The sequence below is a fragment of the Metopolophium dirhodum genome, chromosome 1, assembly GCF_019925205.1.
Source record: "Metopolophium dirhodum isolate CAU chromosome 1, ASM1992520v1, whole genome shotgun sequence".
In the NCBI taxonomy this organism is placed as follows: Eukaryota; Metazoa; Arthropoda; class Insecta; order Hemiptera; family Aphididae; genus Metopolophium; species Metopolophium dirhodum.
In genome coordinates this window covers 79,895,544-79,922,094 of record NC_083560.1, presented here as the reverse complement: position 1 = coordinate 79,922,094, position 26,551 = coordinate 79,895,544, and the positions used below count along the sequence as shown (strand labels likewise).

At 27.8% G+C, this 26,551-nt stretch overlaps 7 protein-coding genes across 7 annotated transcripts; 4 read left to right on the top strand and 3 right to left on the bottom strand.

The window, feature by feature from the left end:
• Positions 1 to 943: 943 nt before the first annotated feature.
• LOC132934905 (uncharacterized) lies at positions 944 to 7,381 on the bottom strand. The gene is made up of 4 exons (XM_061001315.1): positions 7,055 to 7,381; positions 6,485 to 6,978; positions 4,193 to 4,736; positions 944 to 1,912 (listed from the first exon to the last, which is right to left on the bottom strand). The coding sequence occupies exons 1-4, from the start codon at positions 7,227 to 7,229 to the stop codon at positions 1,257 to 1,259; spliced, it is 1,869 nt and encodes a 622-aa protein (XP_060857298.1). The 5' UTR covers positions 7,230 to 7,381; the 3' UTR covers positions 944 to 1,256.
• A 4,473-nt stretch (positions 7,382 to 11,854) lies between these two features.
• Positions 11,855 to 15,973, bottom strand: LOC132934906 (neuronal membrane glycoprotein M6-a-like). Its single transcript, XM_061001316.1, is given in 9 exon segments — positions 11,855 to 12,816; positions 13,473 to 13,621; positions 13,718 to 13,868; positions 13,940 to 14,058; positions 14,061 to 14,095; positions 14,779 to 14,830; positions 14,833 to 14,937; positions 15,476 to 15,628; positions 15,866 to 15,973. Coding segments are annotated over 9 exon segments (894 nt in total). The 5' UTR covers positions 15,870 to 15,973; the 3' UTR covers positions 11,855 to 12,690.
• On the bottom strand, positions 15,928 to 16,776 carry LOC132934907 (uncharacterized). Its single transcript, XM_061001317.1, is given in 3 exon segments — positions 15,928 to 16,427; positions 16,504 to 16,737; positions 16,740 to 16,776. Coding segments are annotated over 3 exon segments (756 nt in total). The 5' UTR covers positions 16,762 to 16,776.
• Positions 16,777 to 17,719: 943 nt separating this feature from the next.
• Positions 17,720 to 19,757, top strand: LOC132934853 (uncharacterized). The gene is made up of 2 exons (XM_061001238.1): positions 17,720 to 18,095; positions 18,236 to 19,757. The coding sequence occupies exons 1-2, from the start codon at positions 17,950 to 17,952 to the stop codon at positions 19,560 to 19,562; spliced, it is 1,473 nt and encodes a 490-aa protein (XP_060857221.1). The 5' UTR covers positions 17,720 to 17,949; the 3' UTR covers positions 19,563 to 19,757.
• Positions 19,758 to 20,883: 1,126 nt separating this feature from the next.
• On the top strand, positions 20,884 to 22,880 carry LOC132934982 (zinc finger MYM-type protein 1-like). The gene is made up of 3 exons (XM_061001417.1): positions 20,884 to 22,035; positions 22,180 to 22,365; positions 22,539 to 22,880. Exons 1-3 carry the CDS (start codon positions 21,853 to 21,855, stop codon positions 22,830 to 22,832), a joined length of 663 nt encoding a protein of 220 aa, XP_060857400.1. The 5' UTR covers positions 20,884 to 21,852; the 3' UTR covers positions 22,833 to 22,880.
• Positions 22,736 to 23,772, top strand: LOC132934983 (uncharacterized). Its single transcript, XM_061001418.1, has 4 exons — positions 22,736 to 22,782; positions 22,853 to 23,051; positions 23,152 to 23,479; positions 23,636 to 23,772. The coding sequence occupies exons 2-4, from the start codon at positions 22,867 to 22,869 to the stop codon at positions 23,687 to 23,689; spliced, it is 567 nt and encodes a 188-aa protein (XP_060857401.1). The 5' UTR covers positions 22,736 to 22,782; positions 22,853 to 22,866; the 3' UTR covers positions 23,690 to 23,772.
• On the top strand, positions 23,666 to 25,413 carry LOC132934981 (uncharacterized). The gene is made up of 4 exons (XM_061001416.1): positions 23,666 to 23,888; positions 23,974 to 24,228; positions 24,450 to 24,709; positions 24,827 to 25,413. The coding sequence occupies exons 1-4, from the start codon at positions 23,804 to 23,806 to the stop codon at positions 25,178 to 25,180; spliced, it is 954 nt and encodes a 317-aa protein (XP_060857399.1). The 5' UTR covers positions 23,666 to 23,803; the 3' UTR covers positions 25,181 to 25,413.
• The last annotated feature ends 1,138 nt before the right edge of the window (positions 25,414 to 26,551 follow it).

Here is a 26,551-nt window from a genome sequence, read left to right as displayed (position 1 = left end):
TACCTCGATACCATATCTCTCCGGAACGTATTATTCCGGAACGTATATGCCTGGGAATCAAATCTCAAAATCTAAATTTTGACGAAAATATTATTCTGGACTGTATATATTCGGAAGTTTTGTAAATTGCCTATCTTAAACCCCTTAAAAAAACGATGGTGAAAACCTTCGCGGAACGTATATAAATCCCAGAACATATTTATCCGGACAGTATATCGTCGGAATCAAAAATCATAAAGCCGTATTTGTCTCTAAATCTAAAATTGATTTTGTCAAAAACCGATTTTGCGTAAAAATTCCGGGTTTTCCTTAATTTTTATATTGTTTTTCCTGGCACTTTTGAAAAATATTGAGAATTTTAAATTTTGACCTCCCGAATGCACCAACTAAATAAAAAAACATATTATTGTAAAATCAATACATTCATCGGAGCGCTCAGAATCTAAAACTGAATACAAATTCATTGCAACATACCTAAATGACAACAATGATTTTATATATTATAGTATTTATAATCAACGATTACAATAATAAAATTATTTTATTTGATTAGTAAATCAAATCAAATTTTAATCAAGGTAGGTCTCAAAATTAAAATTACAATAATTAAAAATTATAATATAGAAGTATTTTTTTGTTACTATTAACAAAATATTGCATAATATTTTAAAGGAACCAAATATTCCATAATCCCTGAAATAAAATTGCAGCAAAAACTTTTTCCTTCAAACCGTGTGTTAATTGAACCGTCCACATTTTTGCTCTTATAAAAATGCATATTTATGTGTTCAGTAATAGTAACCCTAAAAGTTTAGACCTTAGACTCAAAACAATTTGTGTAATCATTTTAAGACTTTTTTGATTAAGTCTGAATCTAAACAAGCTTTTTTATTATAAACATTTAAATTACATTTTCGGGTCTTGAGAATTAAAATAAGAAATATTATAAAATGTAAACATGTATATTTATTTTGAACAAAGCACAAATATACGATTAATATGTATATGAAATTATAATATCCAAGTCTTGAAATACTTAAATTAAACAATTTATGAAAAATTATTCTAGCCTAATAGTATTAAAGTATAATAATTCAAAAGTCATGAGACAAAACATAATATTATCTTAGCACAAAATAAAATTTATATTTAGTTAGTTTCTTACCCATTAAACTGTATACAAAACTTAATTACAAAATAAATATCATAAATTTTTGTAAAAATGAATAGTAGATATAAGTTTATTAGATTTAATTCTATAGTGTTGCTGGATATGGAGGTGGTGTGTTTGAAGAAGCCATAAAATATGGATCAGTAGGTGCCCATTGTTTATTATATCGAGTCAATACTGGTATTAACACATCTTTACGTAATTTCCGCATGCCATTTATGGTTGCAATTTTAATTATGTTAGCTAACTCACTATTATATTTCACAAGGTTTTTATCTGTTTCAGTTAAATTATCAATATCAATATTCAAGTAATTATCGGTGTTTTCATCATCATAAACAGAACGTAATGCTACAACAGGAACGGATTCTTTAACCGTAGATTGATTAGTATTTTCGAAATCTGTTGAAGTTTGTAATTTTTCATAGAGTTTTTTGTTATACTCAATAGTTAGTATGTATTTAAGTTGTGTAGTTTCAGTAACTATGTCATCATCAATCAACAAAAAACGAAAATAACTTTTGGTATTCTTAGTAGATGTATCATTATTGTCTATTTTATAATCTAATAGGCAATTACCATTAGAAGGGTAATCACAAAACGCTTCGTTAAGTGCTTCTAATAGCAATTTAATTGAATTGTTATCATTGACATCAGATGATGGTTTATCTTCTTGACTATTACTGACATCATAGTTATAAGCTTGAACTGCAGCCTGTTGCACTCGGCGTACATATGTTACTGTAAAACAACAAAGAATTCATAAAATATATAAAATTTTCAAGTGTTCAAAAATTAAGATTTTGTGTTAGATGACAACAATAACAATAGTTTGTAAAAATTAAAAGGAGATTACAATTAAATTTAAAAAATAATAAGATAGTTAAATATAAATACAATTTTAATGAATTGAATGATGTATAATGTATATATAATATATAATAAATGATATATAATATATTTTACTGGCATGTCAAGCAATGTCAGAAATGCTGGTGCACACCAGTTATTGTGGGCAATGTCAAATGGGTGTATATTTCCGTAATTGGCTGATTAGCTTTGACAATTTATCATATTACTTTTTCTTTCCAACAAAATAATAGTACTTCCTACATACTTTCAGTTGTGTTACAGTATTGTTGCGTGCACCCAACTTACAGGAGAAGGGGACAGGATAGGTTGATGGTAGAAGCGTCAAATGATCAACAAATTGTAGTTCGATGAGTTATTTATTAAAAATTGTAAAAAAAGACAAGTTAATTTATACTGGTTAGCTATTCAAATTAACGACAATCACTGGTGTCTTAGGTAATAAGCAATTGCTCGAATATTCTCTAAGTCCGAAATACGCCATTAATGAAAATAAACTAAGTCCAAACGAGAAAATGGTGATTTACCAGAAGCGAAGAGGTACAGGAGTGCGTATGTACGGTGGCAAGATCACGTCTGAATAATGGGCCACTCCCAGGGCTCTTATATAGTCCTATCCCCTCCCTTTACTAGATCCCTGGCGGACTGTGTCGGTGGTTATCACAGTCCGTGGGGCCTTCCATAATTAGATGCTTGACTATTTCGTAGTGCGAACACTGACCTATGACTCAGGGTTGCAGATGTGCGTATACGGTATACCCACAGCCGTGTTGTTACAGTGCCAAGATCTAATTCATAGAATATATTGCGCGTCGCGGAGTTCCCAGAGATATTCTTACCAGCTCGGGTTCTATCATCTGGCCGTTGGCGAATACTGAATCTGTTGCTAACAATTATAATGTTGCTCTCCCAGGGTCTTGTGCACTACACTGACATTATCCCAACCATCTATGAGTTATCCTAGTACATTAGATATTCGTATATTCTAACTATGTGTAGGAGCGGAGTAGAGGGGTCCCGTACGTAGCAGTATCGATGTGAAGTAGGTATTATTATTAATGGTTTTAGCCAAAATGTGCAAAAAATTAAATAAATATATTGATTTTTTATTGCTTAAAAAACATGGAGACAATAAATCTATTTTGAGTATCAATAGATGTATAAAAGGCAGACTGAAGAAGTAAAAAATTTCAAGACTATTTTGAATACACCAGGTTAAAAGTAAATTCCTAAAGATTATAAAAACGTTCATAAGTACCAAGTTCGATATAATAACAATAAGTGGGAAAAATCATTTTAATAAAAGATAATGCATTGAATGTCCTTTACTATCAGTATCGGCCTAGCCACTAAAGGGTCCCGACAGGATTTTTGATTAGGGGCCTAACCTACCTTATGTAGTTATCAAATTATATGCATGCAATTGCATGTAAGAACATAATTTCATACTTCATTTATTTAAAGTTAATTCAAATCTTTATTTAATTTAAAATGGTAAAAATATGACTTTGTAAATATTATCTTTAAAATTCATCTCCTAGGCAGCCAGGACCTTAAGCCCCTGTAGGCTGTAGATGCCCGACCCAACTGGATGACATAGATATAGGTGTATTATTCATTAATAGTGTTATTAAATATTGAAAAATTTGTAGTAATTATGTAATGTTTTGAATTACTTAACAATAACAAAAAAAATACGAAAAAATATTTCAGGCATTTTATGTATAGCCTAACATTATGGACGAAATATGTTACACTAAGAACGTATTATATTTGACAAATTATATATTATAGTGTTCAGTGATTCAAAGGAATTATGAACGTATCAACATAAATAAAGATGTTTCAACTTTTTTCGTGATTATTATTAATACTTTTTTTAATAATAAACTTCATGAAAAATTGCAATCAAATATCTTCAAACTGTGAATTTTACTATACATGATTTCGCATAAGTTGACAGTTGTATATATAAAATTGGCATTGAGTGTCTTCCACAGCTTTGTTTAGGTACGGAAATCTATCAATTCTAAGAATTGAATAAAAAATGTGTATCTTAGTCACTAATTAGATATATTTTAGACCCTGAACAATACATGTATAAAAGTAATTAATTATAGTAATAGGTATTTATGAATATATATTACTCACCATAATCCATCATTGTCGAGTCAAAACATTGATCTGTTATAGCATTTAACATAACTGCCATCATGGCTCCTTGTGGGGTCGTACGGGATAATTTTGAACTTAGAATTCTTACTACAAACTTTTTATTTAAAGCCACATTGGTATCACCTGGTTTGGTGGCATTTTTATTAACAGTTGGAGGAAAGATTCCTGTTACTGAAGCCAGTTGTGATAGTACTTTGGTGTCATTCTTACAGTCAGTAGCCTCAGTAGTTATTGGTGCTGTTGATGCGGTCTGTTCAGATGAAACTAAACTGATTATAGCACGCATGCGAACTGTAGCAGCCAAAGTTATTTGATTACGACGATCATCATAATTATTAATACCATTTTCCAAATCTATAAAAAGCTCAATGTTGATATCAGTAGTAGCATTACCTACTTCTGTCATGTTTAATTTAGAAAGTTTAGTTAGTTGTTTGTATTGAGTATATGCTAGGACCAGTTGTGGAGGTGGGTGTAACATTGTTGGTGTAGATTTTAACGAAATCTTGAGTTTGTAAACCTAGATAAAAATGAAATTTATTTTTAAAAAAATCAATCACATTAGATCTATAGCTTAGGGTATATTCTAAGACGCATTTGGGAATATTTTGTTTAGGTAATTGAAAAAGTTGGATGTACACTTGAAAAATATATTTTGTATAATTTATATTTTTATTAGTTAACTATTTTAAAAATAATGGATAAAATATCCTACAGGTTGGAATTAAATAACCATAATTTATAAATGAATATAATAAAATATATAATATATTATTTAGTGCTGTGCTAAGAGTATGGTATACATACATGTGTTGTCACCATCTCACAAAAGTACAACATAGGAAATATGGGTTTAACAGAACCAACTTTATGATCTATGATATAGGTACAAATGGATTAACCAAATATCAAACTTAAGGTAAGAACATTATATGTTTTATCTCATGGATTGTTCGAAATATTTAAGTTGTTAAGCAAATTATGAGCATTTTTAAATAATAATATTTTTTTACTCTATTTATTTAAAAATTAAATTATAACAAAAAACCAACTTTCAACCAGTTGTTCTTATCTTTAAGAGGGATACAGTATATTTTTTTCTCCATCTAACACACATTTAATATAGTTAAAACCACTCCGTAATTTTCTATTATGTTAACGGTTTTTAAATTAAGATATTAATACAAACTATTATAACAGTTACAAAGAATGATATTATATCTGTATTTTCAGAAGTTTTGATTATTATTTTTAATTTTAGGAAAGTAATTATGAAAAAAATTAATTCTAGTAACTTTTTAACAATCAAAATATTAAAAAACAAAAAATTTCTGACAAAATATAGATAATAATATTCTCAATAGTTATTTGTTATTATAATAGGTAACAATACCTTAATTTCAATAATGATATTACAATATGAGTCAAATACGGAGAGGTTCATACTATATTCTGCATATAAAGAAAGATAAATTTTCTTACTGATTTACTCTTTTAAGCTTGGTAATATTTAATTAAATTAACCTTAATATAACCCCACAAAATTGGTTCTCTAGTATGGAAATTAAAATATTGTCAAACTTAACAAAAAATGTCAAATACTTGTCTATACAAAAACAAAATTTTATATAATTTGTATTCTGATAATTTGGAGCAAAAACAGTACTCGCAAGTACCTTAAAATTAAAATATTAAAAATCTCTAGTTAATATTACCATTATTTATGAACATAATTTATGAAAATACCTACTTATATTATAATATAATATATTATATTATTTAGCCTTGTATTTTATTGTTAGATTTATATTTATTTTATGGGCCACAATCAGGAATATAATTTAAAATAGAAAAATTTATGATAATTTAGCTAGAATTGTTTTTTATTGAGGATTTGATAATGACCATTTCTTTAACAAAAACATATCTATATTTTGTCCACTGTACGGATAAAACTATTAATGCAATAAGAAATCTCAAAATATATTTAATTTGTTATAAAGTTATATTGAGATCAATCAATCCACGTTATCATTTTTGCTCTCTTAAAATTGATTTAAAATTTTAAGAATGTTTAAATGGTGATTGACAAAAAGTACATATTTTTAATAAAACAATCTAGTCGTTGTTCACAAATTGGCAACATAAGGAAACACTCCACTATCTCGTTTACATTACAATGACTTAAACTCTCATTTATTCATTTTGTGCAGTTGAGAAAAATGCTTAGAATAAACCCTGGCTTTGCTATTTATTTAATATTCATACCTGAAAATTAACATAACATTCATATAATTGATCTGCTAACAAACAGTATTGCAATATAGATGAACTGTTATTATTTGTTTTATCCCATTTAGTTAAACATTGTATGTAAAATGCATCACTGGCCACATATTGTTGCCAATAACGTTCTTGCATAATTTGATTAGTTTGATACTGACGACGTTGTAGTTGTTGGGGGCGTTGTTGTGTCCTACGTAAGGTTGTTTCATTGTATCCTGAATTTATGAACGAATTATCTGTTTCCAGTAAAATAACTTCAGGTGCTTTATCTGGACGGCCACACTGTGCTATTATTGACCACCGTACCATAAAATTATGTCTGGATATTGGTAAATTGTCTTCATATAAATATGGTAATGCAAGGATAAACTTGTCGTTCCGAGGAACCTGTATACGTGAACTCAAATCATCTGTTGGTAAAGAAGATAAGGTAGAACTCTGAAAGTCTGATAATTGCACACGTTGTTGTAATGGACCTTTGAAAAAATAATGAAACAATATTAAAGAAAGTTACATACCAAACTACCTAAATAAAATTGTAGTTCAACTCACCAACTGTATGACGTGAAAGAGCACTTATAGCTTGACGCAGACGAGGACAAAAGTTTGCAATGGCGAAATCGACAACGGCGTCTTGATCTATCAATAATTGTTGACTTGTATCTTCATTCTGATCGAAGTCATTACGATGGATGCGATCATGGCTTGAGTAGTCAACTACCACCATTATTACACTGGATAGTGATGAATTTGTAGTAACCTATAATGTGTACAAATTAACTGAGGAAATTGTTTAATGATTAAAAACATTAATTATTAAAGTATTAAATCATACAAAAATACAAAATTATGTTAAGTAAAATATTATTTTATTACAATGGTTGTTATCAGCAATAACAAATACTATAGATTAGAATACGAGAAGCTCTGAAGAAACCTGCAGCTGGCGTCATAGCGCTCAAAAATGTATGTGATTGCCTATTCAGCCCCTTTCTCCTTATCACTTTTATGTACTCGTTAACTAATACAAATAATTTGGCGCCATAAATCAATAATATAAAATAGGTATTAAAATATAGATTACTATTATATTATAATGGGTACAATATACATTGGTACATATTTTGTTGTATGCAAAATACCAAAACAATAATTATTAAACAACATAATATTATATCAATGAATAATGATATCAGCATTAAGATAATTGATTATTTTTCCATACCTTAAGGTGAGTCACACTTGAGCAAAATTACATTGTTTAAAAATTTGCGGCGCAAGCGATCCGTAGGCCAACGGATAGCGTGCGTGCCGCACACCAAATCTTACGTGACGCACAACTAGTGTGGACGCGGCTTTACGAAATTACTCTAATGAAGTAATAATTATTATTGATGTAACAGACAAAAGTGAGAATAATTCTCAAGTCAACCTGGAAAATTCACACAGAAATGAAATCGTATCAAAATGCCAATTTATTATATCCATTTAAAAACACATTTTCTATATACCATACAATTTTAAAAATGTTTTGACTCATGTTGAGCTATTCATAAGCATTTGAAATTTTGGAATATTATTATTTTTTTTTTTAAATATGTTTTTATTAATTTCAATAAAAAATTGAAAATGTAATACAATGTTCCTCGTAAGTTGTTGTTTGTCTGAAATTCAAGTTTTGATAAAATCCGTAAAAAATCTTGATAATTTGCAAATTAATTTGAATTAGAAATTCATAAACATTTTTCGTTTTATACCTAAGATTTGAAAATGTAATAAAAGATTTTTCATGTGTCTACCTTTATCAAAATAAAAAATTTCCACCGGAAAATCAAATTTATATGAGCTCTTGAAGTTCATATTTTTACAACATTGGATATTCACTCGATTTCTCGTGGAGCGATTTTCTTTTATTGTTGTAATTCGATAATAGCCATACATAGATACTTACTTAAGATCTTCACCAAATGTTTATATTATCATTTACTATACCAAAAATCTAAAAAATATATAAATACACTTTTTTATAGTCATTTTAAGTATAAATTTAGATGAAATTAGATATTTAAACGAAGATTAACGATTTTGGTTATTTTGTTGTAATTTCAAAATATTATTCCTGGGTACTTATAACATTTAAAATATATTATTATATTATTTTATACACACTATGACATTTTCGCTCTTCAAGCATAGATTTTATTTTGAAAATTAAAAATTTCTAAGTGTATTAATGGCAAAGTGAAAAAACGAATTAATAAATGTAAGAATTTTTAAATACATTTCTTGACGAATTCAAATGTGTTTTCAGAAACTATCTCTGATAGTTGATAAATTATAGGTTATACCTAGCATTGATTATAAATACTCGAAAAAAAATAATTAATATTCATGTAGTGCGTTACCACCATTCATAGGTACGCCGTTAATTAGCACTCAGCTTTTTCATTTACGCACAGTCACTTACCACGCACACGGCCCACGTGTAGCAACTGTGCAAATACATAGAAAGATGTCCTACCTATAATATTAAATATTATTTCCTATAGTAAACAGTCGGTATTAAAATATCTCCTTTATGTTCAGCCACGTTAAGGGCATTGCGCTCTACCGAGGTGTGTAGTCGGTCGGTCGCGGGAAGACCAGTGGCGACCGTACGCCACCACCAGATGTCGCCGTGTCCAGGTAGCAGCTGGCTCCTCGGCTATAGACAGTATCTGGCTGGCCGACTCTAACCAGTCATTACCAGTGGTGATGTACTATGTATATATACGACCGAACAGGTCTCTTTCCATCGGTGAGGCGCTCGCGGTAGTCGACGTACAATCAGCCGTACGGCAGACCCTCTGGCTCACAACCAGAGGTTAGTGTTCAACTATGTGTTACCACTGGTACACATTACCCATCATTTCATGCATCAATATAATTGCTTCACTGTGCACTATGTGGTCATTCGATCGCGCACCGGAGCAGTCATAACGTTCGACTAACTGCAAATCCGCCTTGCCACAAAATTTTTGTTGATTTTCCGCATGATTTTTTTTATTCACTCGACACGGCGTCATAATATATTTGTATACAATAATTTATAATAATTGATGTTATTATTTATCACATACATCTTATAACTAAAAACAAAATATGTTAATAGCAGCAATTTCTGTTAGTAATTACCAATTAGTTATAGTCTACGTGACGTATACTTATATTAAATATTTATACCTGTATTATCTAAGGTTGGAGTCGTCCATCAATAATAAACTATCATAAAACAAAATGATCTTGATAATACATGCTGATGCTGGGAAATATCAAATAATATTGCTCATAGTTAAACTTAGTGATTTTCTACTATATACCTAGTCAATAAAATTTTATTTGTTGGATAAAAAAGCTTGAAAATGTAATACAATGCTCCTGCTATATTTTTATTATAACAGATGAAAAATATTAAAAATACATAGGCATATTTTTTTTTATAAGCATTTAAAGTTCGAATTTTGAAATAATTTATCAAATTGAAAATGTACAAATTATTTTCCAGTTAACATTTTATAAAATGTTCACCTTTTATAGTTAAGGATTGAAAATTTAATACAAGGTTCCATGTAAATAGGTAAATAAATAAATTATTCACAATAATATCATCAAATATACTTAGTAATTTATCATAGGCTGACTGACAGTCTTTGCTCAGAATCGTTTTTTGTATACAATTATATTATATCATTGAATTCAAATATAACACCATCCATAACAGTGCACTAGGTAAACCGTCAAGTGATTGAACAGTTAAGGATTTTTCCACCTTTAGAATTCATTGATATGTTTGTTTTTAATATCATATTTATAAAGTTTAAACTAAAATATTGCTCATTTTGTCTATTTTAAAATGAATATGAATAAAACAATACCAATTTATATCAATTCAAAATTGGTTTTTCCCGTTACCCGAACATTTTCGAGACTGAATCGTATTATGAAAAAAGTATAGGGAACCCGATGTTTATATATTGACTCCTTCTATTTTTTTTTATCGAACGCTCCTATTATAGTTAGCAATATTTCGAAACAGAACGAGTCAGAGCCTCAGCAGTAAATGTAAAATTATAGAAAATGAATAGCATCAGAATTGCTTAGGTACAGGTGTAAATGGTTATTGTTTATTAATTCAAGATCGTATAGTAGAATATGTACATTTGACTAGACAAGTAAGAATAGTATTGGGGACCGAATGGCCGAGCAGACTATCGCCGGTTCGAATGTCGGTCACGAGCGGCACGTCTCTCCGGACAGTCATCTGTCCGGAGAGAGGCCAGCATCCCCCGACCGGGCACAGCAAAAACCTACGGGTGCCCAATTTGAAATTCTGCCAAACTAAATAACACGTGTTTACAAAGACCTACAGTACCATAATCCCCCACAGTTAAAAACCACTTAATGGCCTAAGTTGCCGCGGGTTTATTAATAAAGATAAATACATAAATAAGTATACTTGTGTAAAAATAGCTTAGAATTAATTTGTGGCAATAAAAAGAAAAATCTTTATTTAATAATTTATGTTCTTGAGCTCTTCACTTGGTATATATATTTCAGTTTTTAGTAAGGCGTGATAGAAAAAAATCGAGTTTCAAACAAAAAAAAAATGGTGTGAAACAGTAAAAAATTTTGAGTAAGACCAATTTTGAGGGTGGTATCTCCCTTTAATTAAAAATACTGTAAATATTTGATGTAAGGTGCGAATCGTGGACTAAAATTGTGAAATCTCTCTGTAAAATTTATTTATAATTGTAATTATAGTATTTTTAAATCTTGAGACAATTCCGCAACAAAAAAAATAAAATTTTACAATCTTTTGGGTGATAAAATTGTGGTCAAACATTTGCAATATGGATTCCGTAAGTGTGAAACACAATATAAGGTTTTTAAACTTAACTCATTCTAGTCAACTACTTATTCAGCAAATTTTTTAATTTATTATTCCATTTCTCTGTATTAATCTTTAAAAACCAAATGTTTAATAATATAATACATTATATTATTATATATTTAAATAGAATGTTTATATGTTGGCTGCAAGATTGTAATTATGTAAATAATGTTTTCCATAAATAAAAACACCAATTTCATTTTTTGTTATTCAAAAATATTAACCTTGGACTTAAAAAGAGTAGAACGATACCATAAAAAAAAAAAAATATTATGATAACTAGGATTTGGATGACTTAAGAGAATACACACTGTACATCAATTGGTTTTACAATTTATTATAAAATTATTTCCTGAATAAGAATAAGATAATGATTAAAATTATATTATTATAACATTAAATCTAGCTTTTAATAATTAATAAGAAATCAAAAATGTAATGTAATTAATTTATACAAAAATAATTTCTAACTAATTGATACACAAAAATTGTTTTAAAAATAAAAAATAAAAATGCAAATATTACACTTAATATAATATATTATAAAAGAGTATGGTATTATAAAATAATGTGTTTTAACATATGATATTAATCAACACACATTGGATACATATTTTGCTAATGTAAATGTTTAAAGCACACAACCATTTACAAAATTAAAATAATTGTTTAATAAAAACTAATTTCTTAAAATTGGAAAAGTTTTTAATGGAACATTCTACATTTATAGTAAACAAAAAACCACTAAATACTGAAAAAATGAAAATTATAAAACCTAACAGCAAAAGAATGACGACTAGACTTAATTATTTGTAGTCTGTTTAAAAATAAAATAGGAAACAAAATCAGGAATATAAATTTTTTTTTGGTTGTTGAAATTTTAAATAAATTTAAAGATATCAATTTTGGTTATTATTACAAAAAAAAAAACTATTATTTAAAAGTAATAATTAAAATATAGTTACAATATTTAGTACAATAAGATTCAAATTAAAAAAACCTTGTAATTAAAAATATATACTTCTAAAATTATATAAGTAATCAAAATAAAAATTCTTTATAATAATTATAAAGTAAAATATTGCCATTGTCTGAGGTACAACCCTAAGCTTACATAATAAAATATATAAAAACTATGAATGATTAACTGGACGGTAGATCAATATTTAGAAACCCTGTAATGTAGCACATATTTTAAAAATTGTGGAATGATTTAAGCGATTAGTTTAATTTAATTATTGAATTAGTCAATTAATGTTTAAAATCTTTCTTTTGAAGTAGCGAAATCAGTGTCTTGCAAAAGTTGTAATTCTTGAAGTTCTTCAAATTTTTCATGATCTCTGATGTGAGCATAATTAGCAGATAAACACATCAGATAATGAACCTATTAAATATAATGAAATTATTATTATTGAAATGATAAAATAAAATAAATAACATATTTTTGTAACTAGTAAATAATTACTTCACAGTTAATATTTTTTATGTTAAACCTATGCTCAGTGTGAAATAACAAATAAATGCAGTAGTTTATAACAAAATATATAATATAAGTACATGTAATGTAGGTAACCTACATTGGCATTTTTTTTTATGAAAGTATAACTTTGCCCATTTATTTCCAAGTATAACCAAAAAAATGTATAGATGTATGGATTGTTATACTATGTTTCATGAGAGAAAGAACTCGTTTATCGCATCCGACTGATGTCTGCGATTGCAAAGAGGCCAAATTACCCCCACTTCTTACCACCCATCAGTGAGCTAAACAGGCGTAAATGGTGGGAGATGCTCACAATCGAAGGGAAAACAAGGTCCTTTTCCTATGAAATGGAGTAGTGTGTTAATTTTTAAAATTGTCATTGAAAACTGTTATGTCTTAAGTGTTATGGGGCTCAGTATACAAAAAAAAACTGGGTCCATATTATTGAGATTAGATTGATTTTCAATTACATAATTTTCTTAATATGCTTCAAATTAGTCATTATAAAACTCTCAATTTCTTAGGAAATTAATAAGGCTTAATAAAATAGTTCTTACCAGACTTATTAACATCAAAATTACTCCAAAAGTTGCCATCATAAACATAAATTCTGATTTTTCAACAAAATCTCTGCAGAAGAACTTTATTTCTTGAATTTTACAAATCTTTAAATATTCAATACAAGTAGATTGTGGAAATAAGAAATCTAAAACACAATATTTTATTTTATATTCATTACAAGAGTTTAGCATACTATTGATTAAATGTAGCATTCAAGTATTAATAGAAGTTGTATACTTACTAAATTGTGTTAAGTCAATGCATTGATGATAATCTTGAACTTGAGTGCTTACACACATTTTCCAAAAAACGGTCAATATAAATGTCGAAACTATTCGTAAACCAAATACAAAAATCCAAAAAAATTGAAGTACGTAAATAATTCCCATAAACTAAAAAAAAATTTTAATGTTAAATTTAAAACAACGTCTAATATTATATTTTATCACATCATAATACTTACAACTGTACAAGATATACGACCACCAACTCTATTTCTCCATGCCTTATAGATACGACAGCGTGTTGCTCCTGTAGCCAGAAATCCAACAAATATAATCATTAATGTTAGAGCTCCCATTGAGCTATCAAAACTAAAACGATTTTTACAGTTTCAAGCCTTAAACATATAAAATACCAAAATCATAAATATTATATTAATACTAAAAGTTAAATTTTATTTATTTTAATTATAAATATAATTTTGAACACTGCATAAGTAAACATTTATGAACACGGATTGATTGAAACTTTAAACAGTTGTATATTTTTTAAGATGCTGCAAATATCTGATTTGACACCAATTAGTTTCATAATACATACAGCTCAAATTTAAAAATTTTAATTTCCTATTTTATCAAATTTAAGTGAATTTGTATATTTTAAGATTTTTTTTTATTGATCTTAAGCATTGGCGACTATGGTCATTAGCATTCTGTAGAGGAGGGGTGAGTTACGGTTGGTTGAGAAACACGTGAATATAGAACGAGGATTTGTAACTACAAACATGGGTGGTCTCCCCGGAAACTAGTGACCTCAGAACACTTAGTGACCGAGGCCAACTACCGAGCCACACCAGGCCCTATTTTAAGATTTTTTTACATAATAAGTAATAACACATATTTTTAAAAAATCTACTGTTTTTGTGGAAAGCGTTCACACATCCCTGTTTATATTTTGAATAATTCTGTAAAGTTATATTTATTTTTTATTTTTTATAAAACAGTATAATTGCATATTATAATGCGTATTTAAGATTTTTATTGCATATATTTAAATTGAAAAAATTGAAAAAAAATGTACCAGCCAATATAGAGATGAAACACTTGATCCAACATGAATGCACTAAGGGTTCACCACGATACATTGTACAACAAAATACTCCAATACCAGTACAACATAAAAGAGCAGCTATTAAAGTAGCATATGGTATTCTTGTTGTACATGCCACTGAATTGGTAGCTAAAAAAATATAAATATAATATAATTTTAAATTAATATTATTAAATTAAAGTACATCAGTTATTAGATTTATGAGGTATTCAGGGTTATAATTTTATTAATAAGTAATAATTAAATATCTAAGGATATGAAAAAAAACTGAAGAATATAGAAACTAAAATTTTAAAATCTAAATATTTGATGTCAAGATAAAAATATGAATAACAACGAAAATTAATGAAAATAAACAAATACATTATTAATGTTTTATATCATAATAAAAATAATAATTATTATTATACTTATATTATTATTTGAATAATTTTATCAAAAAAGTGAATTGAATGAGTTAAAAACTACTTCCTAAAACAAAAATTTATTTAAATCTAACGATGAATCAATGATTCTACTATAGATTTCTGAAATATTAAGAATTTGGATAAAAACTTAAGCTTTTATATGAAATTTAAAAACAAGATTTAGGTACACCTTCACATCTAAGTACAGAAAATATATTTGAATACCCTGCAAAAATAAAATGTAATACTTAATCACTTACATGCTGCATCACCAGCTCGTATCTTGTAACTAGAATGTAACAAATATTCAGAATAGCGTCCAAGAATTTTCATAGAAGGGTTATAATGAGAACTTTGCAAAGGCATCACCATTTCAGGTCTTTGGAAACTATCCTCATTCATAGTTTGAAATGCTAAAAAAATCACAAAGAACAACAATTAGTTAATAAAAACAGTTAAACCCTGATATGGGCTTAATTTTACATTATTCAGTAATATTTCAAAGAAAAATTCTTTAAAATGTGTGTCTATAGGATAATAAGACATAATATAATTTATATTGTAAATTCATTTTATTTTTATAATAATAGAATTAACAAGAAACATTCCACTATCTCGTTTACATTACAATGACTTAAACTCTCATTTACTCATTTTGTGCAGTTGAGAAAAATGCTTAGAATAAACCCTGGCTTTGCTATTTATTCAATATTCATACCTGAAAATTAACATAACATTCATATAATTGATCTGCTAACAAACAGTATTGCAATATAGATGAACTGTTATTATTTGTTTTATCCCATTTAGTTAAACATTGTATGTAAAATGCATCACTGGCCACATATTGTTGCCAATAACGTTCTTGCATAATTTGATTAGTTTGATACTGACGACGTTGTAGTTGTTGGGGGCGTTGTTGTGTCCTACGTAAGGTTGTTTCATTATATCCTGAATTTATGAACGAATTATCTGTTTCCAGTAAAATAACTTCAGGTGCTTTATCTGGACGGCCACACTGTGCTATTATTGACCACCGTACCATAAAATTATGTCTGGATATTGGTAAATTGTCTTCATATAAATATGGTAACGCAAGGATAAACTTGTCGTTCCGAGGAACCTGTATACGTGAACTCAAATCATCTGTTGGTAAAGAAGATAAGGTAGAACTCTGAAAGTCTGATAATTGCACACGTTGTTGTAATGGACCTTTGAAAAAATAATGAAACAATATTAAAGAAAGTTACATACCAAACTACCTAAATAAAATTGTAGTTCAACTCACCAACTGTATGACGTGAAAGAGCACTTATAGCTTGACGCAGACGAGGACAAAAGTTTGCAATGGCGAAATCGACAACGGCGTCTTGATCTATCAATAATTGTTGACTTGTATCTTCATTCTGATCGAAGTCATTACGACGGATGCGATCATGGCTTGAGTAGTCAACTACCACCATTATTACACTGGATAGTGATGAATTTGTAGTAACCTATAATGTGTACAAATTAACTGAGGAAATTGTTTAATGATTAAAAACATAAATTATTAAAGTATTAAATCATACAAAAATACAAAATTATGTTAAGTAAAATATTATTTTATTACAACGGTTGTTATCAGTAATAACTAATAACCCATTATCAATAAACATGACTTGAAATTGATAAAAAATGTTATCTTTTTATCGAGGCACTGAACATCATTAGAATTCTATTAAGAATGGATAGGCCGTGGCAAGGCGAATTAATTATAAATCCACCTTGGGTCATGATAGAAATTCGCTAGACTAAACCGGTTTAAAATTATCCCACATTATCCCGCACCGGGATAATGAACTATGTAAATGATATGGTCCAAACATCCCGGTGCATTATTTTTCACACGCACACCGGTTTAGTCTAGCGAATTTCTACATGGCTATATTAATAAAATAGAGGGAAAAAGAGAAAGACTGTTTTTTATCATTGCCTCTCATTCTGGCAGAGGTCTTATCATAAATAATATACAATAATTATATATATATATATCATTTGTGTGAAGATCTCTATAACCTCAAAATATTTTCATGTTCGTTCCCGTATGATACATAGATAATATATGAATGGATAGGACATAAGAACTTATCACATGAAACTTTAGTGACACTATTTTTAAGGTTATATGGGGCAAAAATTGATAAATAATAATAATTAATATTAAATAACATAATTTTATTCTGTAATAACTAATAACATTATTGATTAATTAGTGATATTTAACAATATTATTCTATATCCTAACAAAGTTTAGAGTAATTTTCAGGCCCAAGTGGTACAACAATCAAAATACAAACTGATCATCATGTTATCATTATTATTTAATAAAATAGTTTTGCACATAACCTTAAAAAGCCCCAAATCGTCTTTCTCTCTTCCCAAAAAAGCACACTGCCCTATATGGAACTACAACTGGTATAGGCATGTCCTATCCATTCTTATATTATCTATGGTATGATAAGCACAAATGGCCTATACAGTATTTAATATCTGTGCTGAAATATATAAGAGACTGCACTATCTCTGGTGGAGACTTCTCCAAGTTCGATTATGATACAATTATAATGGAAACAAAAAATAATAATAATATGCACAATTGATAATACATATTTTGTTTTTAAATACAAATCGCAATAATTTTACTTAGAAAATCGCATAATATACGTTTTAAGGCCGTCGACCCATTGTTATAATGAGTAATCGAATGTGTTGTGTCGTGGACTGTCATAATACTTATAAAAATACGAGAAGCAAAGGTGTGGTCTTTTATACTTTCCCAAATAAAAAACATGAACTACACATTAAAAAACTTTGGATTCAAGCTATTAGGCGTGTTAAGTAAGTAATTTATGTAAATAACATACTTATGTACTGTCCTTATGACACTATTTTAAATTAATTTCTGAAATTATTACTAAAAATCTTTCATTATGGTGTATTATGTGTTTCATTATATTGTGTGTATTTTTCATTTTCAGTGAAAATGGTGATGTTTGGGAACCAATTCGAAGCAGTCTAATTTGTAGTTCTCATTTTGTTGAGAATAAATGTTCGAAAGACCCAAAGAGTCCTTCTTTTGTTCCGACAATATTTCCAGAAATATACAAAAAAAAATCATCAAACCATCATCAACAAACAGCTAGGTATAAGCGAAATCGTAACCGCCAAGGAAATAATGACACGATTGTTACTAATAATATTGACAATATTGAACCCTCGATTGAACCTAACATAAGTAATGATAATATAAAATCTGTTCGTAATGTTAGCACTCAAGTAGCATTTGCAGTTAATGACATAGATTTATTCACTTTTGATTGTTGTTTCATTGATAGCAATAATGCTAAGACACAAGTTTCTATGCCATATAAATTTAATTCTTATACTCTTGGTAGGCCTACAACAAGAGATCAGTCTTGTGGTCTAGACAATACAGATCAATTAATAATTAAATCTTTTTGTAACTATGAATCTGTTATGAATGAATCACAACTAAAGAGTTTAACTGGGACATCATTTCAAGTTTTTCAATTATTACTGAAATTCATTCCAGAATCATCACATAACACTGTAACAAGAGAAAACATACTATTTATCTTTTTAATGATAATTAAACTTGATATATCATATTCAGCTATAGGTACATTTTTTAACATAAGTTGTTCAACAGTTAGTAGAATATTTAATGATTGTTTACATCGTTTGTCAATTAAAACTAAAAACTTAATTGTTTGGCCAGATAAAAGTACTATTTCAGCAACATTACCTGAATCATTTAAAATAAATTATCCTAATTTCCGATGTATTATTGGTTGTACAGAAATACAAACTGAACAACCTAATACAGTACAACAAAGGGTATATTTGTACTCTAGGTACGAACGTTGTTACACTATTAAAATTTTAGTGGCAATAACACCAAATGGTATAATACGTTTTGTATCTGATTGCTATGGAGGAAGTAAAAGTAATTCAATAATTACAAATGATTGTGGTATCCTTTCAAAATTGGAATTGGGAGATATTGTATGTGCGGATGAAGGATTTCCTGGTAATGAAGCTTCTTGTGAAAATTCTAACGGCAATTTAGTAATATCTCCAATTTCGCACCAGGGTAGGTTCACTAAAGATGAAGTTATGAAAACCCGTAATACTGTAGCTAGTGAGATTGAGACAGTGTTTTCTAGACTTAAAACACACAGAATACTAAATAAAATATCCATTGATTTAATGCCAGTGATTGATGAAATAATTCATATTTGTTGTGTATTAACTAATCTTCAATTGCCATTATTAGAGAAATAATTTTAAGTTATAATAATAAGTTTATTTGTAAATAAAGAGTATAATAAATATTTATATTGTAAGTACAGTTTTTTACATATTATGTATAACAATGTAATAGCACAGCTTATATGTTTGAATAATAAAAATTAAACCTGCAATGTATTAGTATTTATTTAATTTGACAATGAACTTACTTTGACTATAAGTTTAATCAAATAAAAATATTAAATATACTTTCCAACCACAAAAAAAAAACAATATAGTTGTATTGATAAATGTATTTGTATACATTTACTGGACCAGTTTTAGTAAATAAAAATAAAAATAATAATATGTCATTCTTTCTAACAATGATTGTATGAAATGTTCATCTTTTTCAATTATTATGGAAATTAGATCAATATTATTATAAATAACAATAGTTAATAGTAAACATAAGTTTTAGACAGTTCAATGAATTAATATTTGGCATTGTGTGAAATACATAATACTTTTTTTTAATTCTGGTTTTCCATTTTTATCTATTTGAACATATTTTAAGTTTGGTTTACCGTTTTCATTTCTAGAACACTTTCCACTATACCAGCATCACTCAGAATTATTCCATATGGACTAGCGCAAATCCAGGGTCTTACAGAATAAATAACTAATTCACATTTTAATATATTTTTTCCAAGCAATTTTTTTAATTAATTTAATGATATTGACTCAGTTTGTTTAACATACTTTACATTTATATTGCCTTTAATACCTAAATTATTGTCTAAAAAAAAATTTATTTGATTAACGTTGATCGTCGATATTCCATTACGATCACTAATTGGCAATATACATTATACACATTAAAACAAGTGGGTAAATGGATGTCGTTCTGCTGTACAGTAGGTTACACGTGGATCAATGTATAATATGTTAAATTTGAATTCAATGATATAATATCATTGCATGTCAGTTTATGATATCAGATATATGTATATTTTATGATATTATTGTGAATAAAGTAATTTAGGTATATATAACCTATTTTATATTAACTTTGTTTTAAATGTTCACGCTTTTCGGGCCAACAAATAGAACTTTACAATTTATTGATAATTATAGAAAAAAAACTAAAAAAATTTAAATTTGAAATTGTCTGTTAACAGCTCAAAACAAGTCAAAATATTTTAAAATTTTACCAAGTGTAGGAATTGATAAAATAAACATTCAGTGAAATGTTCATGTTTTAGCTTGAAAATTGAATAAAAGTTGGTAGATTCACATATACAAATAATAAATTATATTTATACAGTCTATAAAAGTAGGAAATTAGAAAGTCAAAAGAGATTTTATTTGCTATAAATTTTATAAAAATATACTTATAAACAGGGCTAGGATTTATATGCAACAGTATATTTTTTTGCGACTTCTTGATTTTGTCAGTAATGTCCACGAATCAACTCATGATGAGTTAAATGGTAGTATTTTTATTTTGCATGTTTTTGTATATTTTGGATGAAATGCATATTATTACATATATTGAATAAAATTAATATTATTGCATATTTCTATTATAAGAATGCAAAAAATGCATGTTTTATAGTGTATTTCATAAAACTTGGTTTTTTTTTTGTCAAACAAATTTTATTTTTATACATACAATCCTATGGTACAATAGGTATGCAATTGAATAGTTTGACATTAATTTTTGAAAATTTAAAATATATGTAGTCGCAGCATGTAACACGTAGTGAATGTGAATTATAAATTTTATTTCTAAATTATTTTATTTTTTTTCTCAATTATATTATACTAAGACAAACAGCCAATCCATAGGCGCAACTAGGGGGGTGCTAGGGGGACTTTAGCACCCCCAGACTAAAAATTAGCACCCCCAAAAATTCAAAGTCAAATCCTTGATTTGTAAGCTGTAGGTATTTCATTATTGTACCTACCTATTCTGTTCAAATTTTTATTTTAGAATAATTTATTTATATTTAATGTTTCGAAGATAGTTATATTAGATGACAACATAGTTTGTCATGAGGTCTACAATATAATATCATGATAGCCGATAGGTAAGGTATATTGCATTGGGAATTTGGTTGTGTTAATAGTTATTTTTAAACTGTTATATCTACGTAATCCGCTACCCGTATGTTTTCCATTATATGCGTTATCGTTATAAATTATAAATATAACTTATAACATTACACAACAGTCGACGAGACGACGACACACGTTATACAGACATACAGTACCCAAAACTTGAACTGCCAACAGGTAACAGTATTCCGTCTCCGTAAATCTGAATTGATAGGTATTTAAAATGTTTAGTATTTTTAAAAAACGGAAACGGAAACCTAAAGATAATAATGAGGAAAACGAAATTGAAGCTGATATTGACGATCCTGGCATGGTTGACATTTCTACTAATAGTACTACTCATACAAGTGATACAACTCTTGATTTGGGAAATAAAGATTCCGGCCCATGTCGTCCTATACTTACAGTAAGATTTATTCTGTTTACATATAAAAACTTAATAATTCGTTTTATGAGTTTTTTTAAATAAATAAAATAAAATAATAATAATAAAACTATAATAAGGTGTTTAATATTTTTCTGATTAATTTTATTATTATTTATTAATTAGGAATATAAAAAAATTAAATTTGGAACACAACAAAGATCGTTTCGAAGCCAATGGTACAATGAATGTGATTGGCTAGAATACAGTGTTCAGCGTAACGCTGCATTCTGCTTTGTTTGCCGAACTTTCGGTTCAGAAAATTCAGGTGAAAATATATGGATTAAATCTGGGTTCAATAATTGGCAAAAGGTAAGTAGTTTATTTTGAAGTGTAATAGTATATGTATTTTTACAAATAAAATAATTAAAAAATAAAAATTATTCAAAAACTTAAACTTCGCTAGAATAACTTAGTGTGTTAGACGTTAGTATTGAATACTAAATTTGTATCATGATTAATATAATCGACCACATTTTTTTCAGTTTCTTGTAAAATCAAAAAAACATTCTTCTACCAGTACTCATTTGACTAATTTATCAAAAATGTGTGCATATAAAAGTAGTTTAAAGACAGGATCTGTTGTGACACAACTATCTAGCGCTCATAAAAAACAAGTTGAAATTAATCGCAAATACATGTCTAGTTTAATAGATGTTATGTTATACCTTGCTAAGCAAGGCATAGCATTTAGAGGACATAATGAAAATTTAGATTCTTTAAATCAAGGTACATTTATAATGTTATTATTTATTAATAAAATTAATATTTTCTTGTAATAATATTAATACAATTTTAGGTAATTATAAGGAAATGTGCCATATGGTATTTTCAAAGTTCATGCCAGATTTGAAAAATGTATATGAGAATAAAATTAACCATACCAGTTGGAAAGTGCAGGACGAAATTATTAAAATAAGTGCTGACCTAATTAAAGAAATTATTGTTGAGGAAATTGTTGTTTCTGGGAATTTTGCACTTATGGTTGATGAAGCCAGGTACAATATATTTCACCATTGTAATATTTATAATAGTCATATATACCTATATTTTGATCAAATTAATATTTTTTAAATGTAAATATATATTTGTCCACAGGTCCCATAAAGAAGAACAGTTATCTGTATGTGTGCGGTATGCTGTTGGTCTTGAGGCACGTGAAAGATTTTTGCAATTCATAGATGTTTCTAATGGACAAACTGCCAACCATATTATTTCTGCTGTTTTTAATTGTTTTCAAAATTTAAGTATTAATATCAATACATTAAATATTGTTGCTCAGTCTTATGATGGTGCCAGCGTAATGGCTGGACACCTTGGAGGTGTCCAGGCAAAAATTAAACAACAATTTCCATGTGCCATATACACACACTGTATGGCACACAGATTAAATTTGATTGTTGTGGATATGTGTAAAGGAATAAAGGTATTAATTAGTTTAAGATAATAAAAATAATAATAATAATAATAAAATAATAATCAAACAATAATTCATTGAAGTATTTTTAACAGAATGCCTATACGGCTATAAAATAATAAAATTTTTATCATATAATTATATAATCTGTATTAACATTTATAGAGAGCTCGAAGTATTTTTAATACTTTAGAAATGGTTTATGTTCATTTCTCTTGACCATCCAACAATGCTAAACTCATTGAAGTTCAATCTAAACTAGGTTTAAAAAAAGGAAATTTTCTCAGGATATGCGATACAAGATGGGTATGTCGCTATAAAAATTGCGAGTCGATGATAAAAAATTACTCATCAATATTAGAATTTTTAAAGAATGAAGTTGAAGCACAAGTGGACAAAGATGCTATTGAAGCTATCGGTAATTGAAAAAAAATTATGTAATGTAATTATAATTTGATACATTATTTTTAATTGTTGAATTTTTTTCTTAATTATAATTTTAGGTATTCTCGGTCAAATACAAAACTGTGCTTTTTTTATTGGAGTTACTCTATTGAAAGACATTCTTGGTATCATTAATATAATAAGTGTCACATTACAATCTAAAAATGCCACTTTAGGAAAAGCAAAAAGCATTATCAATGGAAGTATACAAAGTATTGAAAAATTACGTTCTGACATTGAATTTTCTACATTTTGGCAAAAAATTACATCTTTAGCTGAAGAGAATGATATAACCCTTGAAGTACCACACAAAGGTAAATATTAGATTAACTGTAAACCTTTGTAAAATCTAAAGGTTTTTCTTAAATAAGTTTTAACTTTATGTGTGAAATACATTTCTTAGACATTCATATGTAATAATTATTAATTAACAATACCATCAAAACAAAATTCATGTTCACAAAAATCAAAATTTAAATACATATAACAGTAATTTAATTTTAAGTTACTAATAAAAAATGTATTTAATGATTAGGAAGGAAACGGATAAGAACTCAACCGAAATCTTTGAACAATTTTTACTTACAATTAACAACTGGAGAAGAAAATGAACCAAATATTACACAATCTGTTGAAGACTATTGGAGACAAAATTTATACTATCCAATAATTGATTCTATAATCGTTAATTTAAAATATAGGTTCTCTGAAGACAGTTTATCTATGGCTTGCTCCGTTGATAATTTTATGAATATGAACTATGAAGGAAGCTTAGAGTTCATAAATAACTATAAAGTAAAATTGATATAATATTAAATACAATTTCAATATTGAATTCAATTTTTTTTTCAGTAGTGTAGTTTAAGTTACTATAACTTTAATATTTTTATTATTTTTACTATTCAATTTCAGAATGTGACAAAAGTTTCAATCGATTTATTAAAAGCTGAAATGATGGTTTTCAAAAACTGTTTGCCACCAGATTTCAATTTTGATGACATTAAAGGAAAAATAAATAAAGAAGCTTTTCCTAACTTGTATAAGCTACTTCAAATTGCAATTACAATCCCAATAAGTTCTGCAACTTGTGAACGTAGTTTTTCTAGTATGAGACGTATCAAAAATTGGCTAAGAACAAGTATGTTGCAGCAGCGCTTTAGTGACTTGTCAATTTTAAATATTGAGAGGGATTTATCAAATAAAATACAAACGGAAACAGTGTTAGATAGATATAACACAAAAACCAGGAAAATTGTTTTAAAATAATAGATTATAATATGTTATCTAAATAGTTGTTATTAGTTATTGTAATTAATTATTAATTATAATGTTTTTAGTGATTGTTCCTTAATATTAATCATTATCAAAATATCAAATGTGTTATCATATAAATTAATATAAATATGAAGTTGAGTTATAAAAGCATGTTGTTAATAGCTTTGAAGTTGTGTGTTGGTGGGGGAAGCCCCCCACGGGTTACCAAGGTATACTAAATTTTAGCACCCCTTAAATTGAAGGTCTAGTTGCGCCTATGAGCCAATCACTGATGTATTTCAACAAATAAATACTTTTTTTGTAACTATATTTTTGTGTTTATCTTGTAAAAATTTAAATGCATATTTTTGCATTTTTTGGTAAATAAATTGCATATTTTACCATTTTTTATTGCATACAAATCCTAGCCCTGCTTATAAAGAATATTAATTAATAATGAGTAAAATATTTAGAATATTTAGATATTGGATCAGTTTAAAAGTATTTAAGGTCTGTAGTTGCAGCGAAAAGCCGTACGACGTTGCAGCAAAATTGTGGAAACCTTTAAGTTTGTAACTCGAAAAATTGAAATATATGGGTCAGGAACGTATGCTGTAATCGTGACGTCTGTTGAAACTTGAAATAGTCCTAGTACAGTAACTGTCACCACCACTGCCGCCGCCAGCCGACAACGTCAATACTGAAGCGGCTAGCCCGTGCGACCCTGGTACCACCGACTCCGTTTCATCATCGACGATATTCTTGAATCGCATTCGACAAACATATTTATTATACATAATATTATTTAGAACATAAGAAAATTTAATAAGTGGGTAAGTGGATGTCGCTTGCTGTACAGTAGATTGCAACTGGTTCGCTGTTTAATGGATGGTATTAAATTTGAATTCAATGATATAGACATTTTTTTTTGATAAAGGTAGACAAACTTATGGATATTATGGATAATCTTGTATAACATTTTCAAATCTTAGATTTAAAAAGAAAAATTTTTATGAATTCTCAACTCAAAATAATTTGCTGATTTTCGTGATTTTTCCATATTTTGTCAAAGTATGAACTTTAAATGCTTATAAATAAAAACTGTGACCAAGGATTTTTAATTTTTTTCATCTGCATTTGAAACAATAACCTAGGAGCCTTTTATTAAATTTTCAAGCTTTTTTAACCAACAAATAAAATGTTATTGATATTTATAGGAAAAAAAACTAAATAAAATGGAAACAGAAAATGACCGTAAACAGCTCAAAATAAGTCAAAATATTTGGAAAATTTTATGGTGTATATAAAATGCTAATATAAACATTCAGTCAAAATGTCATGCACCTATGGTCATTTACCTTTAGAGTTACAACAAAAATCGAT

Excerpts from the sequence above, each read along its gene's own strand:
- LOC132934982 (XM_061001417.1), top strand. The coding sequence starts at position 21,853 with ATGTTTAGTATTTTTAAAAAACGGAAACGGAAACCTAAAGATAATAAT. Across the intron at positions 22,036-22,179 it reads CATGTCGTCCTATACTTACA|GAATATAAAAAAATTAAATT; the intron begins GTAAGATTTATT and ends TTTATTAATTAG. Across the intron at positions 22,366-22,538 it reads GGTTCAATAATTGGCAAAAG|TTTCTTGTAAAATCAAAAAA; the intron begins GTAAGTAGTTTA and ends CATTTTTTTCAG.
- LOC132934983 (XM_061001418.1), top strand. The coding sequence starts at position 22,867 with ATGTGCCATATGGTATTTTCAAAGTTCATGCCAGATTTGAAAAATGTA. Across the intron at positions 23,052-23,151 it reads CTTATGGTTGATGAAGCCAG|GTCCCATAAAGAAGAACAGT; the intron begins GTACAATATATT and ends ATTTGTCCACAG. Across the intron at positions 23,480-23,635 it reads ATATGTGTAAAGGAATAAAG|AGAGCTCGAAGTATTTTTAA; the intron begins GTATTAATTAGT and ends TAACATTTATAG.
- LOC132934853 (XM_061001238.1), top strand. The coding sequence starts at position 17,950 with ATGAGTAATCGAATGTGTTGTGTCGTGGACTGTCATAATACTTATAAA. Across the intron at positions 18,096-18,235 it reads CAAGCTATTAGGCGTGTTAA|TGAAAATGGTGATGTTTGGG; the intron begins GTAAGTAATTTA and ends TTTCATTTTCAG.
- LOC132934981 (XM_061001416.1), top strand. The coding sequence starts at position 23,804 with ATGATAAAAAATTACTCATCAATATTAGAATTTTTAAAGAATGAAGTT. Across the intron at positions 23,889-23,973 it reads AGATGCTATTGAAGCTATCG|GTATTCTCGGTCAAATACAA; the intron begins GTAATTGAAAAA and ends TTATAATTTTAG. Across the intron at positions 24,229-24,449 it reads CCTTGAAGTACCACACAAAG|GAAGGAAACGGATAAGAACT; the intron begins GTAAATATTAGA and ends TTTAATGATTAG.
- LOC132934905 (XM_061001315.1), bottom strand. The coding sequence starts at position 7,229 with ATGGTGGTAGTTGACTACTCAAGCCATGATCGCATCCATCGTAATGAC. Across the intron at positions 4,737-6,484 it reads AATGTTATGTTAATTTTCAG|GTTTACAAACTCAAGATTTC; the intron begins GTATGAATATTA and ends ATTTTTATCTAG. Across the intron at positions 1,913-4,192 it reads CTCGACAATGATGGATTATG|TAACATATGTACGCCGAGTG; the intron begins GTGAGTAATATA and ends GTTGTTTTACAG.